Raw genomic sequence first — 22,372 nt, 5'->3', positions numbered from 1 at the left:
TTAACTGGGGCATTCAAGCAACTTGATTTTCTTTCTTTGAAACCACTTCATTTTTCCTTGGCCTTGTGTTTGTCCATCCTCTTTTTATTTTCAGCTTTCTGTTAGATGGTAGCAGATTTTTATCCAGAATGTCCCGGTACATTTCTCCATTCCTCCTGCCTTCTATAATATGAAGTGTGCCAGTACCCCTTGCTGAAAAGCAGCCCCAAACCATAATGCTTCCACCCCCAAACTTAACTGTTGGTATGGTGTTCTTGGGGTGGTGGGCAGTGCCATTTCTTCTCCAAACATGGTTTGTAGAATGACTGCCAAAAAGTTAAATTTGCTTCCATCTGACCATTGTGTAGTCTCCCAATAATCCACTGGCTTCTTCAAATGCTCTTTCGCAAACTTTAACCGAGCCTCAACATGCAGAAAATTATAAGCAATGCACTGAACCGCCATGGCATCCATGCACGCTCACTATGCGAGACTCCATGTCTTGCATAGTGAGCATGCATGGATGCCATGGCGGTTCAGTGCATTGCTTATAATTTTCTTTGAAACAACAGTACCTGCTGATGCAAGGTCTTCCTGAAGTTCTGCCCGGGTGGTTCTTGGCTCTTGGAGAACTCACCTGATTATTCTTTGAACTCCTCAAACAGTGATCTTACGTGGAGCACCTGATCGTGGCCGGATTATGGTGAAGTGATGCTCTTTCCATTTCCGAATAATGGCCCCCAGAGTGCTCACAGGAACATTCAGCATTCTGGAAATGTGCCTATAACCATTCCCCCATTCAATGATAAGTTTACGAAGATCTTGAGAGAGTTCTTTGATTTTACCCATCATGAAGTCTTTCCTGTGTGCCTCCTGGGTAATGAGAAGCCTTTATAGGCCATCAATCAGGACTAAAGCAGCTGATATCAATTAGTGCTGATAGGGGGCAGGATTTCTCCCTCAATACTGACAGTTTCAGGTAATCTCCTGGCTTTCTATGCCATTTTGCACCTTGTTCTCTTCATGTGTTCAACACTTATTGACCTGTGTCATTTCACTTTATTTATTATTACTCAACTTGTATACTTAAATGTTCTGATTTCTATGTATGAATACAATATATGGCTTGATGGCTACATCTGGTGGAAATTTTGTGTCAATAGCCCACTTAGAAATCTCCTTACTGATAAAATATGCTGATGTATCAAACACTTATTTTCCCCGCTGTATATAGACCTAACCTTACACTGGATTCAAATTTTTTGTTTGATTTATTTATTATTATTTATTATACCCTGATTGGAGGACTGAGCCCCCATAAAATTATAATCTTAGAATCACCCCTGTTGATCACACTAGTCTACTTTAAAGTCCCCATGAAACTGAAGTATTGATTGCCTAATTGTGGTAACGCAGGGGTCCCCAACCTTTTTTCACCACGGCCCGGTTTCAGCTTTAAAAAATTTTGTGGACCGGGGGGTGAGGGGGTCGCTGAGTTGCTGTTCAAACGTGCTGAAAATCCCCCTTTTCGAAATGTACGTTTAAACGAAAGTATTTTGGCGGATTGTTTTTTACTTTAATTGTTTTTACTAGTTTGCCTGCCCATTTAGTCTTAATAATTAATGGAACCTAAACCAACTTGGCTTGCTGTTCTCGAAGGCAGCTCGAATCTTGGTCGGCCTCGAGACCCAATTCCAAGTAACAGAAGAGAAGATAAATTCAGTTTACCATGATTAATGATGATTGACAAGTTTAGGTTCCTTTCAAACCTACGTTAAAAGTGTAGCCGTTAAAATATTATTAGCCTAATAGTTTATTTTGATCATGGTGCTACGATCGATGGATAATTCTGAAGTTGTTTTAAAGAAGAATAAAAGCTATTAATTAAGCTATTACGTGACTATTATACAAATTTTTTTCGGGACGTTCTTGCGACCCGGTGGCAACTTGTCCACGACCCAGTACTGGGTCGCGACCCGGTGGTTGGGGACCTCTGTGGTAACGTATATTTGAGTGAAACTGGCTTCTGAAATAAGTCAGGGCTGGATTTGAATTTGTCCATCGATTGGATCACTTAAAGTTGGGTTGTGTTGCTAATCGCAGCAAACTTCTCAGTCACAGTCATTCAATCCACTGAAGGTTGCTTTGGATAAAACTCTTTACCTGATGTTTCAATCTAATTCTACTGAATCTATTATAGATGCAGAAAGTTATTATCTCATGGATTTTAGTTTATTTTCCCCTCATGTTTCTCAATGTTTTTATGATTATTCCTCAACCATCAATAAAAAAGATTGAAAAATAGACACCAACCTATTTGTTCCTCAGTATCTTCATCCTTTATTCTGCATGATTGTGGATCTGTCATCTTCTCAAGCTCCTCTTTCACCAGCATCAACATTATGTCATGAAGATTTCAGTTGTCACACATGGAGTGATTTCTCTGTGTGTTCGACTCCAGCATTTATTGGTGGATTGTTGTAAGAGGAGCTTCACTGAAGGTCTCAATCACTTTCACTCTATGGGTGTGAACTAGAAATGAAAGAAGAGTCATTAAAACATTTAATGTCATTAAAACATTCACCATCTGTTTCACACTTTTTAACATCTCACTTATTTAGTTTATTTATGACAGATAATGAGTTTGTTTCTAACGCTGACCTTCATGTTATGCTAAGATTGACTGTTCTGTTATAGGGGTGTAATGATTTACTTGTTTTCTCACTCATTAATTACAGATCTGAATCTATGTTTGGTGTAAACCTGGGTGATTAAAAAAAAAATCAAATAATTCTAATACATTTTTGATTGGGGATTAAGGTTTTGAATAAAAGTTAGTTACACGTCAACGTGAAACACATTATTTTATGTATTTTTAATCTGTGGACACTGTGGGAGAAGTAAAGAGTGCTGTTTTCTCTCTCCCTCCCATGTTGAAGCTCTCTGTTCCTCAGCTTTATTTTTCAAAAGCAACAGACAAAAGACTGAAAACATGAATTAAACCTCAAGCAATACTTGAACCTGAATTATAGCTGCATGTAAAACAGGTCTGCAGTAGTACCGTATTTTCCAGAATATAAGTCGCATCAGTCAAAAATGTGTCATGAAGAGGAAAAACATAGGTTGCACTGGACTATAACCTCATTTACACAGCACTTTGGTCCCAGAAAAAAACTATAAAATTGCCAGACAAGCTTCTGTGTGAAAGCAAACAAGCTTATCAATCACTACAGCAGTCATTTAATTTGTTACATGCTACTTTCATTGAACTTAGACTGGTATTAAATGCTTATAAAACTAAGGTAATGTAGTTTACAAAGTCTAGAACAGCACCTTCATCAACCGCCCTATCCATTTCCACATTGGATGGGAAGTGTGTAGAAAATGTTTCATCTTATAAATATCTTGGTTTGATGAAAAGCTAACCTTTAAAGTTCATATTGAGAAGTGAGGAAGTTGAGATTAAAGCTTGGTTTTAATTTTAGAAATAAATCCTGCTTTACTTACCAAGCTAGGAGGAAATTGGTCAGTGCCACTTTTTTACCAGCGTTGGACTATGGGGATGTTATTTATATGCATGCTGCTTCTACCTTGCTGCATACACTTGACACAGTTTACCATGGTGCATTACGGTTCATTACTAACGCCAAGTCACGTACTCATCACTGTCGTCTCTATGAGGCAACTGGTTTTAGCTCTTTAAGTTTGTGTAGATGTTCCATTGGAATATTTTTATTTACAAAGCTATTAACGGGAATTTACCCAGTTATCTTAATCGTCTGTTGACCTGGAATCATTCCGTTTACAATCTCCGCTCCGTTAACATTCTGGCTTTAAATATCCCACGTAAAACAACTGAATTTGGGAAGACTGCTTTTAGTTATGCTGCTCATTGGTGTTGGAATTTCCTCCAAAAAGATTGAAAGCTTTCCGTTTTTATTTCACTTGAACATTAAATGTTACAAACTTTAACAATGTACATGTTTTTAATGACGCCTTTGTGTTTTAAATTGTTTTATATGTAGGCCTACTGTAAATTTGTATTGTTTGTTGTGTCTGTTTCTGTGATTCTGTGTAATTTGTGTAATAGTTGGTCCAGGGCTCCCTTGCAAAAGAGATTTGAATATCTCAATGGGACATCACCTGGTAAAATAAAGGGTAAATAAAAATAAAAAATAAATAAATATAGTGACGCAATGACGTATGTTGCATTTACGTTCATTAACGGGCAGAGCAACAACAGCTGAAAGCAAGGGCAGCGAGGGGGAGATTCTAGCAGCGGGTGATGTGCGGGTAAAAGCAAACTAATGACTCAACCGAGCATCGATGTGCAAATTATTTTAGTTACTGTTAAACTGAAGTGTTAAGGAGTTGTGTCATATAGGGAAAACACTGTACTACTGTGATGACAGTAACTTACTTTACTGACTGAATTTAAATCCAAAAAAACTTCAAAAATCTTCACATTCTAGTTGTAATGACTAGGGGTGGCACGGTTCACAAAACCCTCGGTTAGGTTCGTACACGGTTTTATGGTCACGGTTCTCGGTTCTGTACGGTTGTTGTTGTTATTTTTTATTTTTATTTTTTAACACTCCAGAAATGTATTCTCTAATTCTCTTATTAATTTATTAATTATAATAAGTAATTTACACTTAATTTACACTATCACCCCCCCCCATATTTTTATATCATTTAATATTCACATATTTCATATTTTTCAAATATGACAAACATGGGCAAGTCTTATATCAAATGAAAGCTCTCATTCTCAGGAATAAGGCTACAGCGTTATTTTGTTCTATTATCAACACATATCCAACAATCATTGAATGAATAATAAGGTAAAAAAATGGTCTTTTGTAAACATATGGGAAACTTGAGTGTGAACTGCCTCAGAAAGCACATATAGCCACAAATGATACATCATCTTTTATCTTAGGTCCTACTCTAAACAATGAGTCCATTCACGGCATTTTCTTTGGTTGTGTGCATATATAATCCCTTGCTATTTATTATATGTGCAAAACAAAAAATTTATATGAAAAAATGTATTTTCACACCCTTCAGTAAAATAAGAATAACTTTTGAATGCGACATGCTAAAGAGTTCATTCTTTTTTGGGTGTTTACTGTCTGCTGCTGCTAACAACCAGAACTAAAAACATAAAAAAAGAAAATTTGGTGTTTCATCATATGAAAAACAACATAATATTTGTCACAAACAGCAGCTTTTATGTAACTTCAAAGGGTTTTCTTTAAAATGATATAAAGAAATTGCATTTATTCCACTGTATGTGGTTATGGGGACACTTCAAATGTTTTTAGGCAGAAATTGTATACAAAAAGGGTATTATTCCTCCCTTCAGTTGGAGTAAAATAACTTTTGCATAGATGATAGAGAAAAAAAAAAAGTTTTTTCCTCTGTAAGCTGCCAATTGCTGGAATCAAACAGAACTGTCTGCAGCTAGCTGAGGCACCCAGGGCCAGAGTTAGACACTTTCAAATAAAAACGTTAAAAAAAAACATCAAAAAGCGCCTATTTATTTTTGTGTTTATTAGAGGACTGACATCACATACAACCATGTTTAGCACTTTCAACAGTGTTTTATGTAATTTCAAAGGGTTTCCTGTAAAATGATACCAAACTTTTGTATGTAAACCTCTGCATGTGGGTATGGGAAGCTTTTGAAATTGGGTAGGCCAAATCCTGGCGAAAATCCCCAAAATAGCTTCACAGGCGCGTCTCTGCACCAAACTCGTCTTTGAATCGTCAGTGAGGAAATTTATTAAATATGAAAACATCGGCTACTTACAGGATGTCAGTGTAGTTGCAAAGTTACAATTGCTCTACTTTTTAGATGAAGCCTTTGTGTACATCCAGCGGTTGTACTCCGCGATGTTTAGAAAGTAATCCTCCTTAAAATGTGCAGCACACAATCAAACATTTGGGCTGTACTGTTCTGAAACAGTGTTGTAAATAAAACCTAACCACTGGTTTCTTAATGTTTACTCTGTTGGTATGCCAACCAAAGTAGTTTTGCAACGAAACACAGCGTCTGCTCGACATGGCGGAAAAAACAATACTACAATGTGATTGAAAGTTACACCCTCTATCTTTGCGTATATATGAGGGTGGTGTTATGAAAATGTTCAAACCAGTATGACGTCTAACTGCATGGGCGTGTTAAACGAGCCGTTTTAGGTGGGCGTGGATGAGGCTTCAGGGTTAAAAAGAATATCTCTTTGGATTTTAAACTTTAATTTTTGCAACTTTACAGATCTTTTATGTGCACAGACATCATTTAACACTCTAAAAACAAAGGAAAACATGCAATCTGACAATTTGACCCCTTTAAATACTGCAGAGAGTATATGTGGACGATAGAGAAACATAACATTTACACCTGTAATATTTAAATACGTCTCTTTTGTCCACTTCTGTCCTGATTACTTTGAGGGGCAATTTATGAAATAAGATCGCGCAACTTTCATATGCTGGCAAAATAAAACTACGCGGAAATCAACCGCTTTCGTTTTATCAATAAATGGCTAAAAATAGCACTGTTCAACTTATGTTCGCGGCAGAAGTCAGAAAATACATGAAACAATGGCTGCGTCCGAAAACTCAAGGCAGTGACTCGTTGCCTCACGAGGAAATGACTTCGGAGGCATGAAGGCAGCTCAGAGAAAGACTTTCAGAGACACTTCAAAGGCAGCGTGTTTGAAATATAAACAGAGAGCGCCTTTGTGATAACCAATAACATATTTGAAAACTACAATAATAATTTCTCGCTAGAAATGCAATTAAAAGGTGTAAAAAGTGAAAATCTACCTTTATTTACACTAAATTTGTGCTCCAGTCGCTTCCTTGGCCACCATTTTATTTTTTCAAACTCAACCAGGCTCAACCAATCACATTCTTGTTGTACGCCCACGCATAGGTATCTCAGGAGGAGACAGGAAGTAAACCTAACATTGAATTCGGACATGCCTTGATGCCTTCCTGCCTTGGAAAGCTGCCTCAGAAGGCAGGAATTTAGAGTGTTCGGACGCAGCCATTGTGTTGAGTACCTCAGATTAGATAAATGGGCGGAGAGAAGGCTGTCGCGTTTGGCTGTTCGAACACATTCAACCCATAGACTGCAGATCTATCTATTGTTTGATTTCCGCTGTCATCATAGGTAACATGAAATAAAAAAATGTTTCCACACACCAAACTTATATGACGCTGGTGCATCCTCCAACTCCGGGCAGACTTCCTTCCCACTTGCCATTTCTACACGTAACATGACCTGCAGCACTCACTCTCCACACCAGTCACCTCTTCTTTCGCGCAATTCGCGAAAGGGAAACACGCTATCTGATGTCACATACAGGGCACGAGGCTACATACATTGTGCATGCCATGAATCGTCGAACCGTGCAACGCACCCACGCAACCGTGCCACCCCTCGTAATGACGCACATTTACTTAATATTTCATTAGATCCATCTTTTCTTTTCATTTTCCATTAAATTATGTGATCTGATGAGTTTAAAGCTCCGTTTTAACGTTTGTTTCTTCAACGAGTGCCGCAAGGCGCGATTGCATTGTCCGCTACTGGGTCCTAAAAAGTACACCTGATTTTTCACAACAGACAGACCATAGACATAAAAATCTTGTGCATGTAAAATCATTTTAAAATTAAAATTTTAAATTGTTAGCTAATGAAGCAGATACATAAACAATATTGACCTTTAGGATATAGACAGAATTTGATTGAATTATTTGTGTATATAAACTTAATTTTCTAGCAGGTTTTACAACAAACCCTCTGTTTGTTAACAATGAACCCCAACTGAGGTAACAATTGCACTCCTGTCACTTTCTGTGTAATTGTACGATATCCCACAAACAAACTTTAAGGGCAGTTTCCAGGACAGGGTTTAGATTAATCCAGCAGGACTAGGCCTTAGTTATTTAAGGCCATTTAAGTTGTTTTTTACAAACATATCTAACAACAACTGCATCTTGAGACAAAACTATGGCAATGCTGATTTAAGCTTATATAAAAGTTGTCTTAACTGAAAACTTGCACTGACATATTTTAGTTTGGGGCTACACTTGAACCCTGTCTGGGAAACCGCACTGCCCATGTTAACTCAAAGTGTTCGTTTGTAGCAGTGATGTGTGTAAAAAAATAATCTTAACTCAAATATTTTTTGAATGATAAAGCCAAAAAGCGTTAATTTGTACTCCTTTCTCCACTAACGTTACTAAATATAAAAGGTAAATAAGAACTAAAATAAGAAGTGATAAATACAAATGCAGCACTCGTTTAATTTTAAAGTTGTCTGAATAGCGCACAACTTCCGTTTATAGTCCTCAATCTCCACAGTACACTGGTTTATAATACATGGATAAAAACATTTAATAATATTGGTATTAAACGTGCTGGACATTACCTCAAAGTACACAACTGTATGAGTCAGGAGATGTTTATGACGCTGTCCGGACAATGGATCCCTGCTCCAGAGACAACAGTGAGTCCGGGTCAGATTTTCAACTTCATCTCACTGCTAACAGTTAGCGTATTAAGAAATCCTGTCTTCTGTTGACAAACCAATAAAATAATCAAATACGGATTAATTTACACGTGGCTGAAGACAACAGACTCTAGTGACGATCGCTTTAAACACTTGCTGAGTCCCAATTCGCATACTATCCGTCCTAAATAGTATTCGAAACTAGAATTAGTACGTCCCAAAACGTAGTATGTTGAAATGAGTATCCCAAAGATACCCGGATGGTCTACTATTTCCGGTTAGATTTCGAAGTGCAGATCGATCCACACTCTAACGGCTAATATTGCCCACAACCCATTGCGTGCGGGAGGGAGGAGCTTTGTGGTGATGTAAATATGGCAGCCAGACGCAGCAGCGGAGATGCGCCCTCAGCTTTTAAGTGTAAGAATTTAAATGTTTAACCCTAATTAAAGTTATCTTTCATTGTCTCGTAATATTCGGTTGATGTTGTGAAAATAAAGTACCATGGCTGTAGTACTGTGTCATGCATGTGTCTTTTTTATGTATTTCTTTTTATGTGTCTGTCTTAGATTTATACCTTACTATAAACCCTTATGAAAAAAACACATTTTACTACACTAATCATAGTTTAACCACACTGACTTATTTGTAGTAATACTGTGGCTGTACAAATGTTAACTTTATTAAGAAATATGGTTACTAAACTTTTACTATAGTAAAAGCATGGTTCATTTTCATCGCGGTATTTCTGATTTGCAAACATAAGTATAAAATAAGCATAAAATACGTTAAACAATAGTTATACTATAAACTTTAACTATTTTGACTTTAAAATAAGTAGCTTTCATTACACACATTGTTGCACATGAACATCATAACCAGCCGCCTCACAAACGACCTGCGTTTGGTGTGCGTAACTAGGCAACCACGTTGTCGTTCACTTTGCATGACGTCATCGAAGTACGTCCCAGAACGTGCATACTCTTTTGCTACACACTCAAAAGTACGTACATTTTCCTCACAAAAACAGTACATACTTTTAGGTCGTAGTATAAGTAGGCGAATTGGGACCCAGCAACTGATTCGCGAAGCTTCAAACCCTTTACGAGTCTTTTGATTCGAATCTTCTTCTTCTGGAGTTTTATGTCGGTTGGTAACCCAACTTATGGTGCACTACCGCCACCTACTGTACTGGAGTTTGGAGCACATACATGCAAGGAAAAACATCACCAAATTATCCTGTATAACCCGATTTCTTTTACAAATTGTATAATACCTCTATACTTCTTCCATTGCTCTAAATTACATTACAAAAAGCTTTGTATATTTTAAGTTTTTTTGGCCAAATTTTCAATTTCCTAAATAAATGATATTCTTTCATTTTCATACTATTAATAAAATATGCTCTAATTGTCTCTGTTTAGTCACAGTGTCTGCATTTACCAGTTGCATTGCTTTCCTATTTTAAAAGGGAATTATTAAGTCCAGAATGTCTGATTCGAAGACGTGAAATGATAATATCTTATTTTCTGTTCTTAAATGCACTTCTTCCATTTCCAACAAGAAGCTGAACGCTATTAAGATGTCTGCTCTTGCTATCAATATCCAATTCTTTTTGCCATTTACTACAAGTCACCTCTTTTTAACTAAGAGCCACTTGTATGTCAACATCTGCATGATTTAAAGCTTGCTTAGCTAGTTTGTCACCCCCTTCATTAGCCTCCACTCACACATAAGCAGGGACCCACAGAAACATAATAAGACTTCTCAACATAGGTGTCATTTACACTGGGGACGCTGGGGACATGTCCCCACCACTTTTTGAAACGGCAGATTTTGTCCCCACCACTTTTTGAAAGCATTTGGTTAAAATGTTCTGAAAAATCAAACAATACCTCTGCGACTTACAGTGCAAAAATGACTTTCTTACTAAGTATTTTTGTCTTGTTTTCAGTAGAAATATCAAAAAATTCTTAAATCAAGATGTATTTTTTTGATAAGCAAAATGACCAAAGAAAATAAGTCTAGTTTTTAGACAAAAATATACAATTTAAGTGAATTTGTGATTAAAACAAGCAAAAATATCTGCCAATGGGTGAAATAAGATTTCTTTTTTCTTTTTTTAAGCACAAATTCACTTAATTTTCTTACGTAATTTTGCTCATCAAGAAAATACATCTTGATTTAAGAATTTTAAGATATTTCTACTGAAATCAAGACAAAAATACTAAGTAAGAAAGTTTTTAGACCAAAAATATCAAATTTAAGTGATTTTGTGCATAAAACAAGCAAAAAAATCTGCCAATGGGTAAAGCAATTTTTTCTTGAATTTTTCTTGAATTTAGTGTTTAAGAAAAATGTTCAAGATTTTTTTGCTTACCCATTGGCAGATTTTTTTGCTTGTTTATGCACAAAATCACTTACATTTAGTATTTTTAGTCTAAAAACTAGACTTATTTTCTTAGGTCATTTTGCTCATCAAGAAAAAGCATCTTAATTTAAGAGTTTTAAGATATTTTTACTGAAAACAAGACAAAAATACTAAGATTTTTTTTCTCGAAAATCAAATTTTTTCCTGTCCTGCTGTAAAGTTTTTTTTATCTGATCTTTTGTCCCCACCACTTTTCAAAACAAACTGACGCCCCTGCTTCTCAATAATCTTGCAAGGATATCATATCTTGCCTAGTTGATTTTAGTCCACTTGCCAGGCTTGAAAGTGCTGCATTTGCTGCATATGAATCAGAACTGATAACTGCTAACCTTGGTTTTACATCCTCCACATAATGAAGTGCTACCAGAATGGCAATAAGTTCTGCTGTATACACAGATACATTTTCAGTTATTCTTTTGCTACATTGAAATGTAGAGATATGTGCTGCAAAAGAGGCAGGATCTTTTGAAACATTTGTATATATGTGCAACCACAATGTATAGCTTTATCTAAATTCTGCTGTGCAATAATGTTCTTGGGAATTTCTTTGTCCTTGTTTATTTGAATTTAAAACCAACTATTGGGATTGGAAATATCCATGGTGGAAAATTGGATAAATATCTTCATTTCCATTAATAAATGCCAGCTTTAAATCCTTCCCTATTAGCAGTCCATCCTAAACTTTTAATATTCTTATCCCATATTCCCAGCATTCTTTCATTACTCCTTTTACTGGATGATTTTCTTTATGCCATTTTATATTAACCCAGTAGTTTATTCTAAGTTTAAACCTTTGCAGGCAAAGATGTGCTTTTCCAGGTTCTCCCTGCAAGGCTGCAATGGGAGATGTTTTGAAGTGAAGGATCCTACCTTAGATCCTCAAATGCAGAATGTTTTATTATTGTGTTTTTTAGTTTATTTTTAATCATGTTTTTACATAATCATCATAATCATTGTATAATCATTAGTTATCCATTGTTATTTGATTATTCAATGTTATTTTATCAATTTCATCATTATCATTTTTATCATTACATCTTTTGAATTCAACATGCTAAAGAGATCATTCTTTTTTGGGGTGTTTACTGTCTGCTGCTGGTAACAACCAGAACTGTCTGCAGTCTGCTAGAGCAGTGGTTCCCAAACTTTTTCAGCGTGCGGCCCCCCTTGTGTACGGTGCATTCCTTCGTGGCCCCTCAAAGAAAATTTGTGACAAAAAACTGTTCTAAAACTTAACATTTTAATTAAAAAAAAACATTAAATTATACAAAAAAGTAGTTATTTTGGTTTGTAGCCTTATTTTTTTAGGTTTAACTACACAGAATTCATGATAAATTTATGTATTTCATAAAATGTCATAAAACTGGGGCCTGCCTGGCACCATCTCCCGCCCCCCCGGGGGCTCCGGCCCCCAGTTTGAAAACCACTGTGCTAGAGTACCCAGAACCAGAGTTATTCACTATTAAAGACAGTGTTTACAACATAAAAATAGAAATTTGGTGTTTCTTCAAATGAAAAACAACATAAATAACAATATTTGTAACAAACAGCAGCTTTTAGGTAACTCCAAGGGTTTTCTGTAAAATGATATAAAGATATTGCATTTATTCCACTGTATGTGGTTATGGGGACACTTCAAATATTTTTAGTATTATTCTTCCCTTCAACTTTTGCATAGATTATGATAGAGGAAAAAAAATCATTTTTCCTCTGTAAGCTGACATTTGCTGGAATCAAACAAAACTGTCTGTAAATCTGCAGACTTTAGAAAAAACATCAAAAAGCACCTTTTTATTTTTGTGTTTATTAGAGGACTGACAACACATACAACCATGTTTAGCACTTTCAACAATGTTTTGTAGTTTCAAAGGGTTTCCTGTAAAATGATACCAAACTTTTGTATGTACAACTCTGCATGTGCTCAAACCTCTGAGACATGCTTGCTCCCCTCCTTCTCTCTCCTATCTGAAGCGGATGTTTCCAAGGTCTTTGCTTTTAACCTGCCTGAGGGACTTCTCACTCTGGATGAAGGATCATCATCTCCAGCTTAACCTTGCAAAGACAGAACTGCTTGTCATATCATCTGAACCAAAGATTCAGCTAGGTTCCTCGACCATCGTACCTTCCAGGACAGACAAAAACCTGGGAGTGGTCATTGATGATCAGCTTAGCTTCACGGCCCATGTTGCCAGCACCGCTCACCCTTGTAGATTAATTCTCTACAATATTAGGAAAATTTAACCTTTCCTAGATGAGCATGCCACCCAGGTCCTAGTCCAAGCTCTTGTCCTGTTCAGTCTGGACTACTGCAATGCACTACTGGCTGGACTTCCAGCCTGCACAACCAAACCCCTACAGATGATTCAGAAAGCAGCGACAAGAGTGTTCTTCAATGAGCCAAAGACTCACTGGCTCCCTATAGCAGCTCGCATCAAATTTAAGGCTCTGCTCCTGGCCTTTAAAACAACCACTGGGTCAGCATTCGCTTACCTTAACTTGCTTATACAGCCTTATGTACCCTCTCGATCCCTGCGCTCTGTCACCGAGCAACGGCTTGTGGTGCCATCTCAAAAAGGGTAAAAACATTATTGCGTACCTTCTTAGGAGCTGTTCCACAACTTTGGAATGATCTGCCGGATACGATCTGTTGACTTCTGTAGATGTCTTTAAGAATTGGCTAAAAACCCATCTCTTCTGCCATTACCTCACCTCCTAATATAAGAGTTACTATTAGGGCTGAACGATTTGACCTAAAATCAAAACCTCGGTTAATTTAACATTTGACATGGGTTACGATTAATGAGCGATTATTTTTATTTTTTGCCTCATAGTTCGCTGGCAAGGTTTGTATTTTAATTGCTCAGATAATTGCTTGTCTATTGAAAGGGCATTTGTTGTTATCTTTGTGTTTTAAAATAATTAAGTGAAGAGGAAAGTATTAGTTGTTAAGGTTATTTATTTAACATTTTAACTTCAACTGAAATCAAAGCACACATTGTTTGAAATGAAAACAGTCACATTTTAGTTTACTGTATACTGCAAGTTTCCTAAAGAAAAAGTAGAAAATAAATAACTAACAATTTTTAAGTCTAGTACTTCAGGGCTCCAGACTTACTTTTCTGTTATTAGAAGTACTGCACCCCCTGACTGAACATTTAAGGAGCACAAGCAGAAAATTAAGAGCACAACTTAAATCAGCCTGCAATGCAATTATTCACATTTCCCCCCAAAATAACTGCATTACCAAAAAATACTAAATTTGAATTTTCAAACATGACCATATGCAGTTGGTGCACATGTTATTATGCACAACTGATGAAACTTTCAGAATAAGAACTTATGAACCAAAGAATTATACAACCCACATGACTAATTCTAGCCATAAGATACATACATATACAATAAGTTATATCCAGATAATGAGATTAGTGGCGTGGTAATACACATTGTATCCTTTACGCGTTTCTTGTCTTCTATTCAGTTTTCCTTAACTGTGCACCGCTGTCTAAGACCTTTACTCTCATATATAATGTTTCTGGTGTTAATGTAGACTAGAAGTTCTCCCGTTCTCTCTCTCTCTCTCTCTCTCTCATATCTCTTACACGTCATGCAAATTTGCGGGAAAACCCCGATCGCACATTCCGAAGTTTTATCACGCGGCCCTCACATGCGCGACTATTTCGTATTTCTTTGGCACTAAATGATCTGCTCATTTAACACAGTGTTTGAGTTCTCCTCCATGTGTCTCTATGCTACTGACTGGATGGGGTGGAGCCACGTAACCTCACACGCGGTAGTTTGTTTTAAAGGGAAAGTATTAACATTAAAAACCGAAATAACCGACATGATAAAATAGGGTCGGTTAACATTTCTGAATTCCAGTTTCGGTTATTTTTCGATTAATCGTGCAGCCCTATCTTTTCTTTTCCTTTTATTCTTGATCTCTATCTATACATTCTTACAAAAACACTAACCCATGGCTATGTATACTGTGTTAGACTTGATGAGACTATTTCCAGTGCACTTATGTATTGCTGTTCTTGTGTTGCTCTAATTGCTTCTATTGTTTACCTCATTTGTAAGTCGCTTTGGACAAAAGCGTCTGCTAAATGACTAAATGTAATGTTAATGGGTATGGGAAGCTTTTGAAATTGGGTAGGCCAAATAGGCGGAAATCCCCAAAATTGCCTGTGCTTTGCTAATCAGCGTATGCACCATAAACTGTAAAAATAATGGAACTAGTATCGGTGACGTCACCCATAGTGTTTTGAAGATAAACACAAGTAAAAATCTAGTTAAAGTACAAAAGGCAGTGATTCAGTTTTAAGATTTTATAGAAAATATATGTTATTTAAGTTATGAAACTTAACATTAACATCAGTTAAAACAATAATAACAAATAAGAGACTTCATGTAAATAATAAAGAGAAATAAATTGATGAGACAGAAAAATGCCAGTTAGATATAGCCAAAGAGAAAAATTAATGTTTGACCATCAGACACTGAAGGGCAGAGCAGAAAGAGTAGTATTTTGAATATTGTGCCGGTTTCAAGCTCCACTGCCACTGACGCGAAATGCATTCTGAGAAACTTTGCTGTCGTAAGTCCACACAAGTCACCTTCTCATGCATCCTCAACAAAATGAGCGGATGAAGAACACATCCATGGATGTTTTGTGAACTTGGCTTGATGCAAACTTGGGATTGGAACAGTACTTGGGCCGTGACTGATGACGTTTCACAAGTTCACAAGAACACAAGTACAGACAAGAACACATATTGAGAAACGGCCTCAATCTTTTTTGCCATACACCAACTTTGTTGCCAGATCCACACTGTTGACACATGAATGGTTTCTATTAGGGCTGTTCCGAATACCATTTTTTGAGCTTCGAAGCTCTAGTAGAAATAAAATCGAATATTCGAAGCTTCGGAAGGAGGGGCTGAACATATTTTTTCTCTTTAATAAAGGCAGGAATCTGTGTGTGTGTATGTGTGTGTCTGTCTATCCACAGTTTTATTATGTGGCGGATGTGTTGCTGGGAACTCAAGGGAGTGTAGTGCATTTTTTTCGTGCAATATGGACATTTGACACTTCTAGAATTAATCAACTTTAAAAATACTACAGAACAGCACAAGCCGGAAGCGGCGTGCCTGTCATGCGTCATGCGAGAACAGCATTAGTGAAACAAAACACAAGACCAATACTTTTAATAAGGTAGCCTATTTTCTAACAACATTTGTCTAACAAACAAACATTCCCGTATCAGAAATTAGCAGCACAGTAATTACTGACAACGTAGGGTAGGCTATTTAAATAAAACAACGAAAATAAATGAACGAAGTTCAACAAACTGTAATAAAACTTTAGCATACTTTCAAAATCAAGTTTATTTATTATAACACTTACACCATCCAATATGTTATTTTCATCAGAACAATAATGAAGATATTTTGCAGAAACCCCAGTGCTCCGTCATGCAAGTCAACCAATCCGCACACTTTAAGAGCTAAAGCATATATATCCAATACAAAAGTAATCCCCCATATCTCCGTGTGACATATTGACGTCTTGTGAAGCAAATCAATCAGTTTTTGCAAGAAACTGAACGTTATTTACAACACTATTAGCGTGAATGCCAAAGCAGGAAGCGCGCTTTCCGTTCGAGGCGATCTCTTCTTCTACTGGTGGAGTTTGATGGCTGTTGGCTATGGATGTTGGTCTCTCTGCGCCACCTACAGAGCGGGAGTGTGAAGCGCACTTCCTGCTTGGCAAAAGCTCTGCATTAACGCTGAAAAATATTTATATATATATTCGAATCTCAAAACTGAAAATCGAATGTCAACCCACCGAACGAATATTCGAATATTCGAATTTTCTGGTCCAGCCCTAGTTTCTATCGAGTGTGGATTCTCATGTGTTTGTTAAGGTTAGCTTTTGTTTTGAAACTCTTTTTACACTCATGGCATGTGAACGGTTTCTTTTTAGTGTGAGTGATCAAATGTACATTAAGGTTAGATTTTGTCCTGAAACTCTTTCCACACTGATGGCACACGTATGGTTTCTCTCCGGTGTGAATTCTCACATGTGCATTGAGGTTACATTTCAATGTAAAACTCTTTCCACACTGATGACAAATGAACGGTTTCTCTCCTGTGTAAGGTTTCTCAGACCTCATGTGCATCTCAAGTTGAGTTGAACTCTTGTCACAATGATGGCATGCGTATGGCTTTTCCCCACTGTGAACTTTCATGTGCTGGATAAGGACCGATTGAAAGGTGAAACTCTTTCCACATTCTTGGCACACAAATGGTTTCTCTCCAGTGTGAATTCTTAGGTGTTCATTAAGGTTACGTTTCATTTTAAAACTCTTTCCACACAGATGGCATGTGAACGGTTTCTCTTCAGTGTGAACTGTCATGTGTGTCTTAAGAGCACCTTTACTTGTGAAACTCTTTTCACATTGAAAACATATGAAAGGTTTCTCCCCAGTGTGAATTCTCATGTGAATCTCAAGTCCATGTTTATTACTGTAACTCTTTTCACACTGAAAACACACGTAAGGGTTCTCTCCCTTGTGAATTTTCATGTGTCTTATAAGGCTACATTTAATTCTGAAACATTTTTTACACTCATGGCATGTGAATGGTTTCTCTCCGGTGTGAATCCTTGTGTGTATCTTAAGGTTACTTTCAATAGAGAAACTCTTTCCACATTGCTGACAAGTGTAAGGTTTCTCTCCAGTGTGAGACCTCATGTGTATCTCAAGGTTACCTGCAGCTGTAAAACTCTTTCCACAGTGATGGCATGGGTGTCTTTTCTCTTCGGTGTGAATCCTCATGTGTGCTTTAAGCTTAGATTTTGTTCCGAAACTCTTTCCACACAGATGACATGTGTAAGGTTTATCTCCAGTGTGAGACCTCATGTGTATCTTAAGTTCACTTGTATCTGGAAAACTCTTGTCACAATGCTGGCATGTGTAAGGTTTTTCCTCACTGTGAGTCCTCTTGTGATCTGCAGGGCGTTCATCTTCACTGAAACTATTTTCACACTTTATGTCTTCTGTCTTCAGACTTTCTTTCTGTGAAACATTATGGTTTATTTTTACAATCTGATGTTTCTCATCCACTTCAGCTTGACTCTCCTCTTTCACTTCCATCATATCTAAAATGAAGACAGTAAAAAGTTCATATTGATAAACCAGAGTGACAAAACACATTTTAGATGTCATGTATCCATGTTATTTTTAATGTGAAGTACATTATGTCATTTCTATTGTCAATTTCTGTTCTTGTAGTTTAACTCTTGTGCTGTGTTCAAAACCCTATAACACTTCTGGTGTTTCTAATAATCACCAAACATTGGATTCTATCTTTTTGTCAACTTGTTTTCTTTCAGTTAGGACTGGTTTTGTATTTCTGTTTTGAACTAATTTATTATAGGCCTCATTAATCTGAGCTTATGCACCTCAATATTTTAGTGAAAACAGCATTATCTGTGAATAATTTTGGTAATCTTAAAGCTGCAGTCGGCAACTCTGGAGGATTGAGCTGATTGCACATGTTTACAATTTGTATGCACCTCCCCCACTACCACTGAGCAACTTCCCTTCGAGCTCGTCCTCGTCAGTGCATGTGCACCAGTATTAGTGAACGCATACTTAGCAAGAATACTTCGATTACTTACATAACACTCAGAAATACAATCAGTGGTTGATAAGCACAATTACCTGTCGAGAAGAAATGTGGCAAGCTCTGCATCTAGCTTGAACCCTTTAAAATCTCGTAGATTCCTCCACATTTCAAATGCCGGTCCGATATTGATCCTAGTTTTATTACCGGCACGATCTTTGTTTCCTTCTTTTCATTGGTGGTTTTTCTAGCTCTGGTTGTTAACCGAGGATTTGGAAGTTTGTTAGTGAAAGTTCAATCCAAAACACTTGTGAACTTCAGGCGCAAATTTAACAGCCCTGCACTGATTGGTCCAAATGAACTGGGAGCAGTGGATTTTTGCAAAACAAATAACATGCTCTAGGTGGAGCTAGAAGCGCAGGTTTTTTTCTTAAACTGTCTAATTTATTTTGTTCTATTGGAGCATAGTGTTGGTTTCAGTGAATATGATAAAAAAATATGATGATAAAAGTTGCCGACCGCAGCTTTAAATATGTCAAACATTTGCAGTGTTGCTCACTATGGGCATTGTTAGGCCATTTTTAGGGGGCTTAAGCTACATTACTAAAAACAAATATTAAAACGTTGCAAATTTTACCTAATGATTTCATCATAGGCTGGAAGAAGGTGCAAAGTATTTGTCTTTAACTCATCTTGTAAATATACTTATGCCGCAATAGCTAGCCTGTCTGGAATAGAGCATTATTTGTCTTGAATTATCCCTATGCCCTATAGGGCTGTTGAAACGAATTTCAGTAATCGAATATAATTCGAATATAAAAAAAAAATAATACTAATCGAATGTTAAAACTACTATTCGAATAGGATTAAAAAAAAAAAGATTTAAAAATATTTTTTTATGTGTTCACTATCTAACGCATTTATGCTGTTAAATATCGCTAGCTACCTCGACCCGCATTTCAATCGGCTAATTCATTTGAAACAAGACCAGCAGCAGGAGGTACGTGAGAAAGAGAAAGCGGAGCTGATAGCGACTGCGGAGGAAGGTTATGAGGTTAACGGAGCAGCCAAGGTGAAGAGGACAGTGTCAGGAGAAAACCGCTCTCAGTCCTATGGACGACGTTTGGGAATGTCTTTAATGCCAATTTGTTTGGATAAGTTTGTCTTTTGGACCAGTGACAAAATACTTGTTCAAGATCACACTTCCTCTAAGGTGTGTTTAAATGAAAAAAGAATAGTGAAATTGGAGGCCAGGGGATGTGTGTGCTGTGTGTAAGTATTGTATAACTAATGATGCGATCTACGCAGCCCTCATACGTGAACAAAGAGAACTGCGTTGATAATGAAATTTTTCATTAAAGTTGACAATTTGTTAATTTTGTGTCTAAGCTTAATCATTAATTAGCAAGAAAGCTATCACCTGTTATTAAACAATGACATGTTTATTAGTAATACTGCAATGTCTTCTAGTGGACATAATTTAAAACAAGTCAACTATACAAGCTCATAGTGGCATTGGCAATGCATAAGCCCGTTTTTACAACTTGTGTACATAGGTATAGTAAATATTAATAAGTCAAATTTGAACATTAAATAATCGATTATAAATCGAATTAAAAAAAAATAATGAATGAAATTCGAATGGGATAATAGAGGAAGACTGACAGCCCTAATGCCCTAAGATCAGCAGTGAAATCTCGTCACCAACATACACTTGAAATAAAGCAATGAAAATAATAATTTTCTCTGGATTGGTTTACGCGTCTCTTCTCTCCCATTAAAAGGATGCAAAAACACAGTTTGGAACTGCAGGTAAGGATAATGGCTCTTATATTGGGACGCTTGATCATTCATTTTCATGTGATGTGACTATTAAAACATGTTGTGAGAAATAACCACTGATATTTATAAGCAGCACACAAAAACATCTCTGACTTATAAAAAAAACTGTTTACAATAGAAAACACTTAATTATTCTGTTTTATGTGGTACTGACAGGAACAAAGTCCAGTAATAAAGCAAGTGCTCATAGCGCGTTAAGATTAAATGGGAAAGCCGTGCCAAAACAATAACAACACAAAAAAACACTAAATATGAATAAAAACAAGAAATAGTTTCATGACAACAAATACAGCTGGTTTGATCTCATTTTTGCTCAAACAGAAACAACAAAGCCAGGGATGTAGCCCAGATCAGGTCTATGGGGAAGGTGAACAATGACCTCAGTTGGTGCGTCTGGGTCTCGTCTGAATCTTTCTATGCAAATGTTCAAATAGGTGCTCTCTTCACTAATCAACTGCAGATTTCAATATTATACATATATATTCTCGACTGAACTCATCTTAAAACTGCACCTTGTGACCAAGAAACGGTAATATTAAAAACGGATATTCCGTCGGAGCTGATGGTGTAGTGGGCAGCGCTCCGACATATGGTGCAAACGTACTTCCGGCGACCCGAGTTCGAATCATGGCTCGAGGTCCTTTGCCAATCCCATACCCCTATCTCTCCACCCTCTACTTTCCTGTCGACTCTCAAACTACCATTAACCAATCAGGAGCCTGCTTGCTGCTGTGGTGGCAGCCCCGCCCGGAGTCACTCATTCAACCAACGCTTGTTATTGTCCATAAGCAGTCACCCAGAGCTATACGACACAAGTTCTTATTTCAATAGATGAGACAGGAATAAAAAGGACCTCGCTTGAACGAGTGTCAGTGAGGACATCGGGCAACCTGGTAAGCTGTAATACACACTTCACTTTTGAGTCACATGACGTTTATTGACCCGCGCTGCTTATTTCCCCCTATAGTAAGGTTACCACATACAAACTGGTAACTCTTTCGATAAATGCACAATCAACATCAGTCATCTTGCAAACAGACAACCGCATAGCACTTGCCCCTCCCACAAGAAGCGGATTTTGCCTCTGATTCAAAATTTGATTCAAATTTTTTGTTTGATTTATGTATTATTTTTTATTATACCTTGATTGGAGGCTGAGCACCCATAAAATGATAATCTAATAATGCTCGCATTGATGCATATAGGTTTATATATAATGCATACATTTTGAAATATAAAAATGTAATTGAGGATCATATATATATATATATATTTCTTAACAAACGTGCTTGTTCATAGGCGCCGATTTCTTTTCAGACGGTGGGTGCTCGTCACAACATCAAGCAATGCTTAGGTTACTTAGCAAAGACAGATGCTCTGAACCCCCAAATGCTTTGAAGAGGAAAGTGGCACGGTCACGTTTTCCGCATGGTTTTTTCAAACATGAAATGTGAAGCCAATGTTAAGAAATTGAGCAATATCGTGGCCATTTCATTGGGTGATCGATTCGAGCACCAGAGCATCCACGGGATCGGTATCTATCTGCAAGTTTATTTTATAACTTTCATCCGTGAAACAACACACAGTTCAAGTGAGGAACCTTTTTGGGTTTATGTCTCCAGCCGCACTGAAAACACATTCTGATGGTGTACTACTAAGTGCATATTGATACTTTTTCACAACCTTGACCAAGAGAGAATATCTTAACAGTCTGCTGGCCGTTTGCGTTCACACAAACTGGGCGAGACTGTAGTTTATATTTTTCATAGTTTGTGACATGCACATCACCGCAGGTCGCACTGTACCATCAACAGAATCCATTTTTGACTTTCTTTTAGATATGCTTGGCACGAAGTATACAAATGCTTACCTCAGCAATGCAAGTTTTTTCTGTGGTAAGCTGCATTAATTTGGTTGCGTGACTGTAAGCAGTGGCTCAATGTAATTAATATTCATGAGGT

At 37.0% G+C, this 22,372-nt stretch overlaps 2 protein-coding genes across 3 annotated transcripts in view; both read right to left on the bottom strand.

Annotated features, from left to right (window-relative positions):
• LOC135768971 (uncharacterized) overlaps nt 1-22,372 on the bottom strand; it is a 45,876-nt gene that overhangs the window by 22,550 nt on the left and 954 nt on the right. The window contains exon 1 of one of the 2 annotated variants that reach the window (XM_065278331.2): nt 2,293-2,491. The exons of the other annotated variant lie outside the window; for it this stretch is intronic. Within the exon in view, the coding sequence (XP_065134403.1) occupies nt 2,293-2,380 (88 nt within the window). The 5' untranslated portion in view covers nt 2,381-2,491. Of the gene's footprint in view, nt 1-2,292; nt 2,492-22,372 lie in introns of those variants that run through there. 2 annotated transcript variants of the gene reach the window in all.
• LOC135768972 (uncharacterized) lies at nt 13,877-18,099 on the bottom strand. Its single transcript, XM_065278332.1, has one exon. It carries the CDS (start codon nt 18,095-18,097, stop codon nt 16,835-16,837), a length of 1,263 nt encoding a protein of 420 aa, XP_065134404.1. The 5' UTR covers nt 18,098-18,099; the 3' UTR covers nt 13,877-16,834.

This window comes from Paramisgurnus dabryanus, chromosome 3 (genome assembly GCF_030506205.2).
Source record: "Paramisgurnus dabryanus chromosome 3, PD_genome_1.1, whole genome shotgun sequence".
NCBI lineage: Eukaryota > Metazoa > Chordata > Actinopteri > Cypriniformes > Cobitidae > Paramisgurnus > Paramisgurnus dabryanus.
This window is presented reverse-complemented; position numbering and strand designations above follow the sequence as displayed.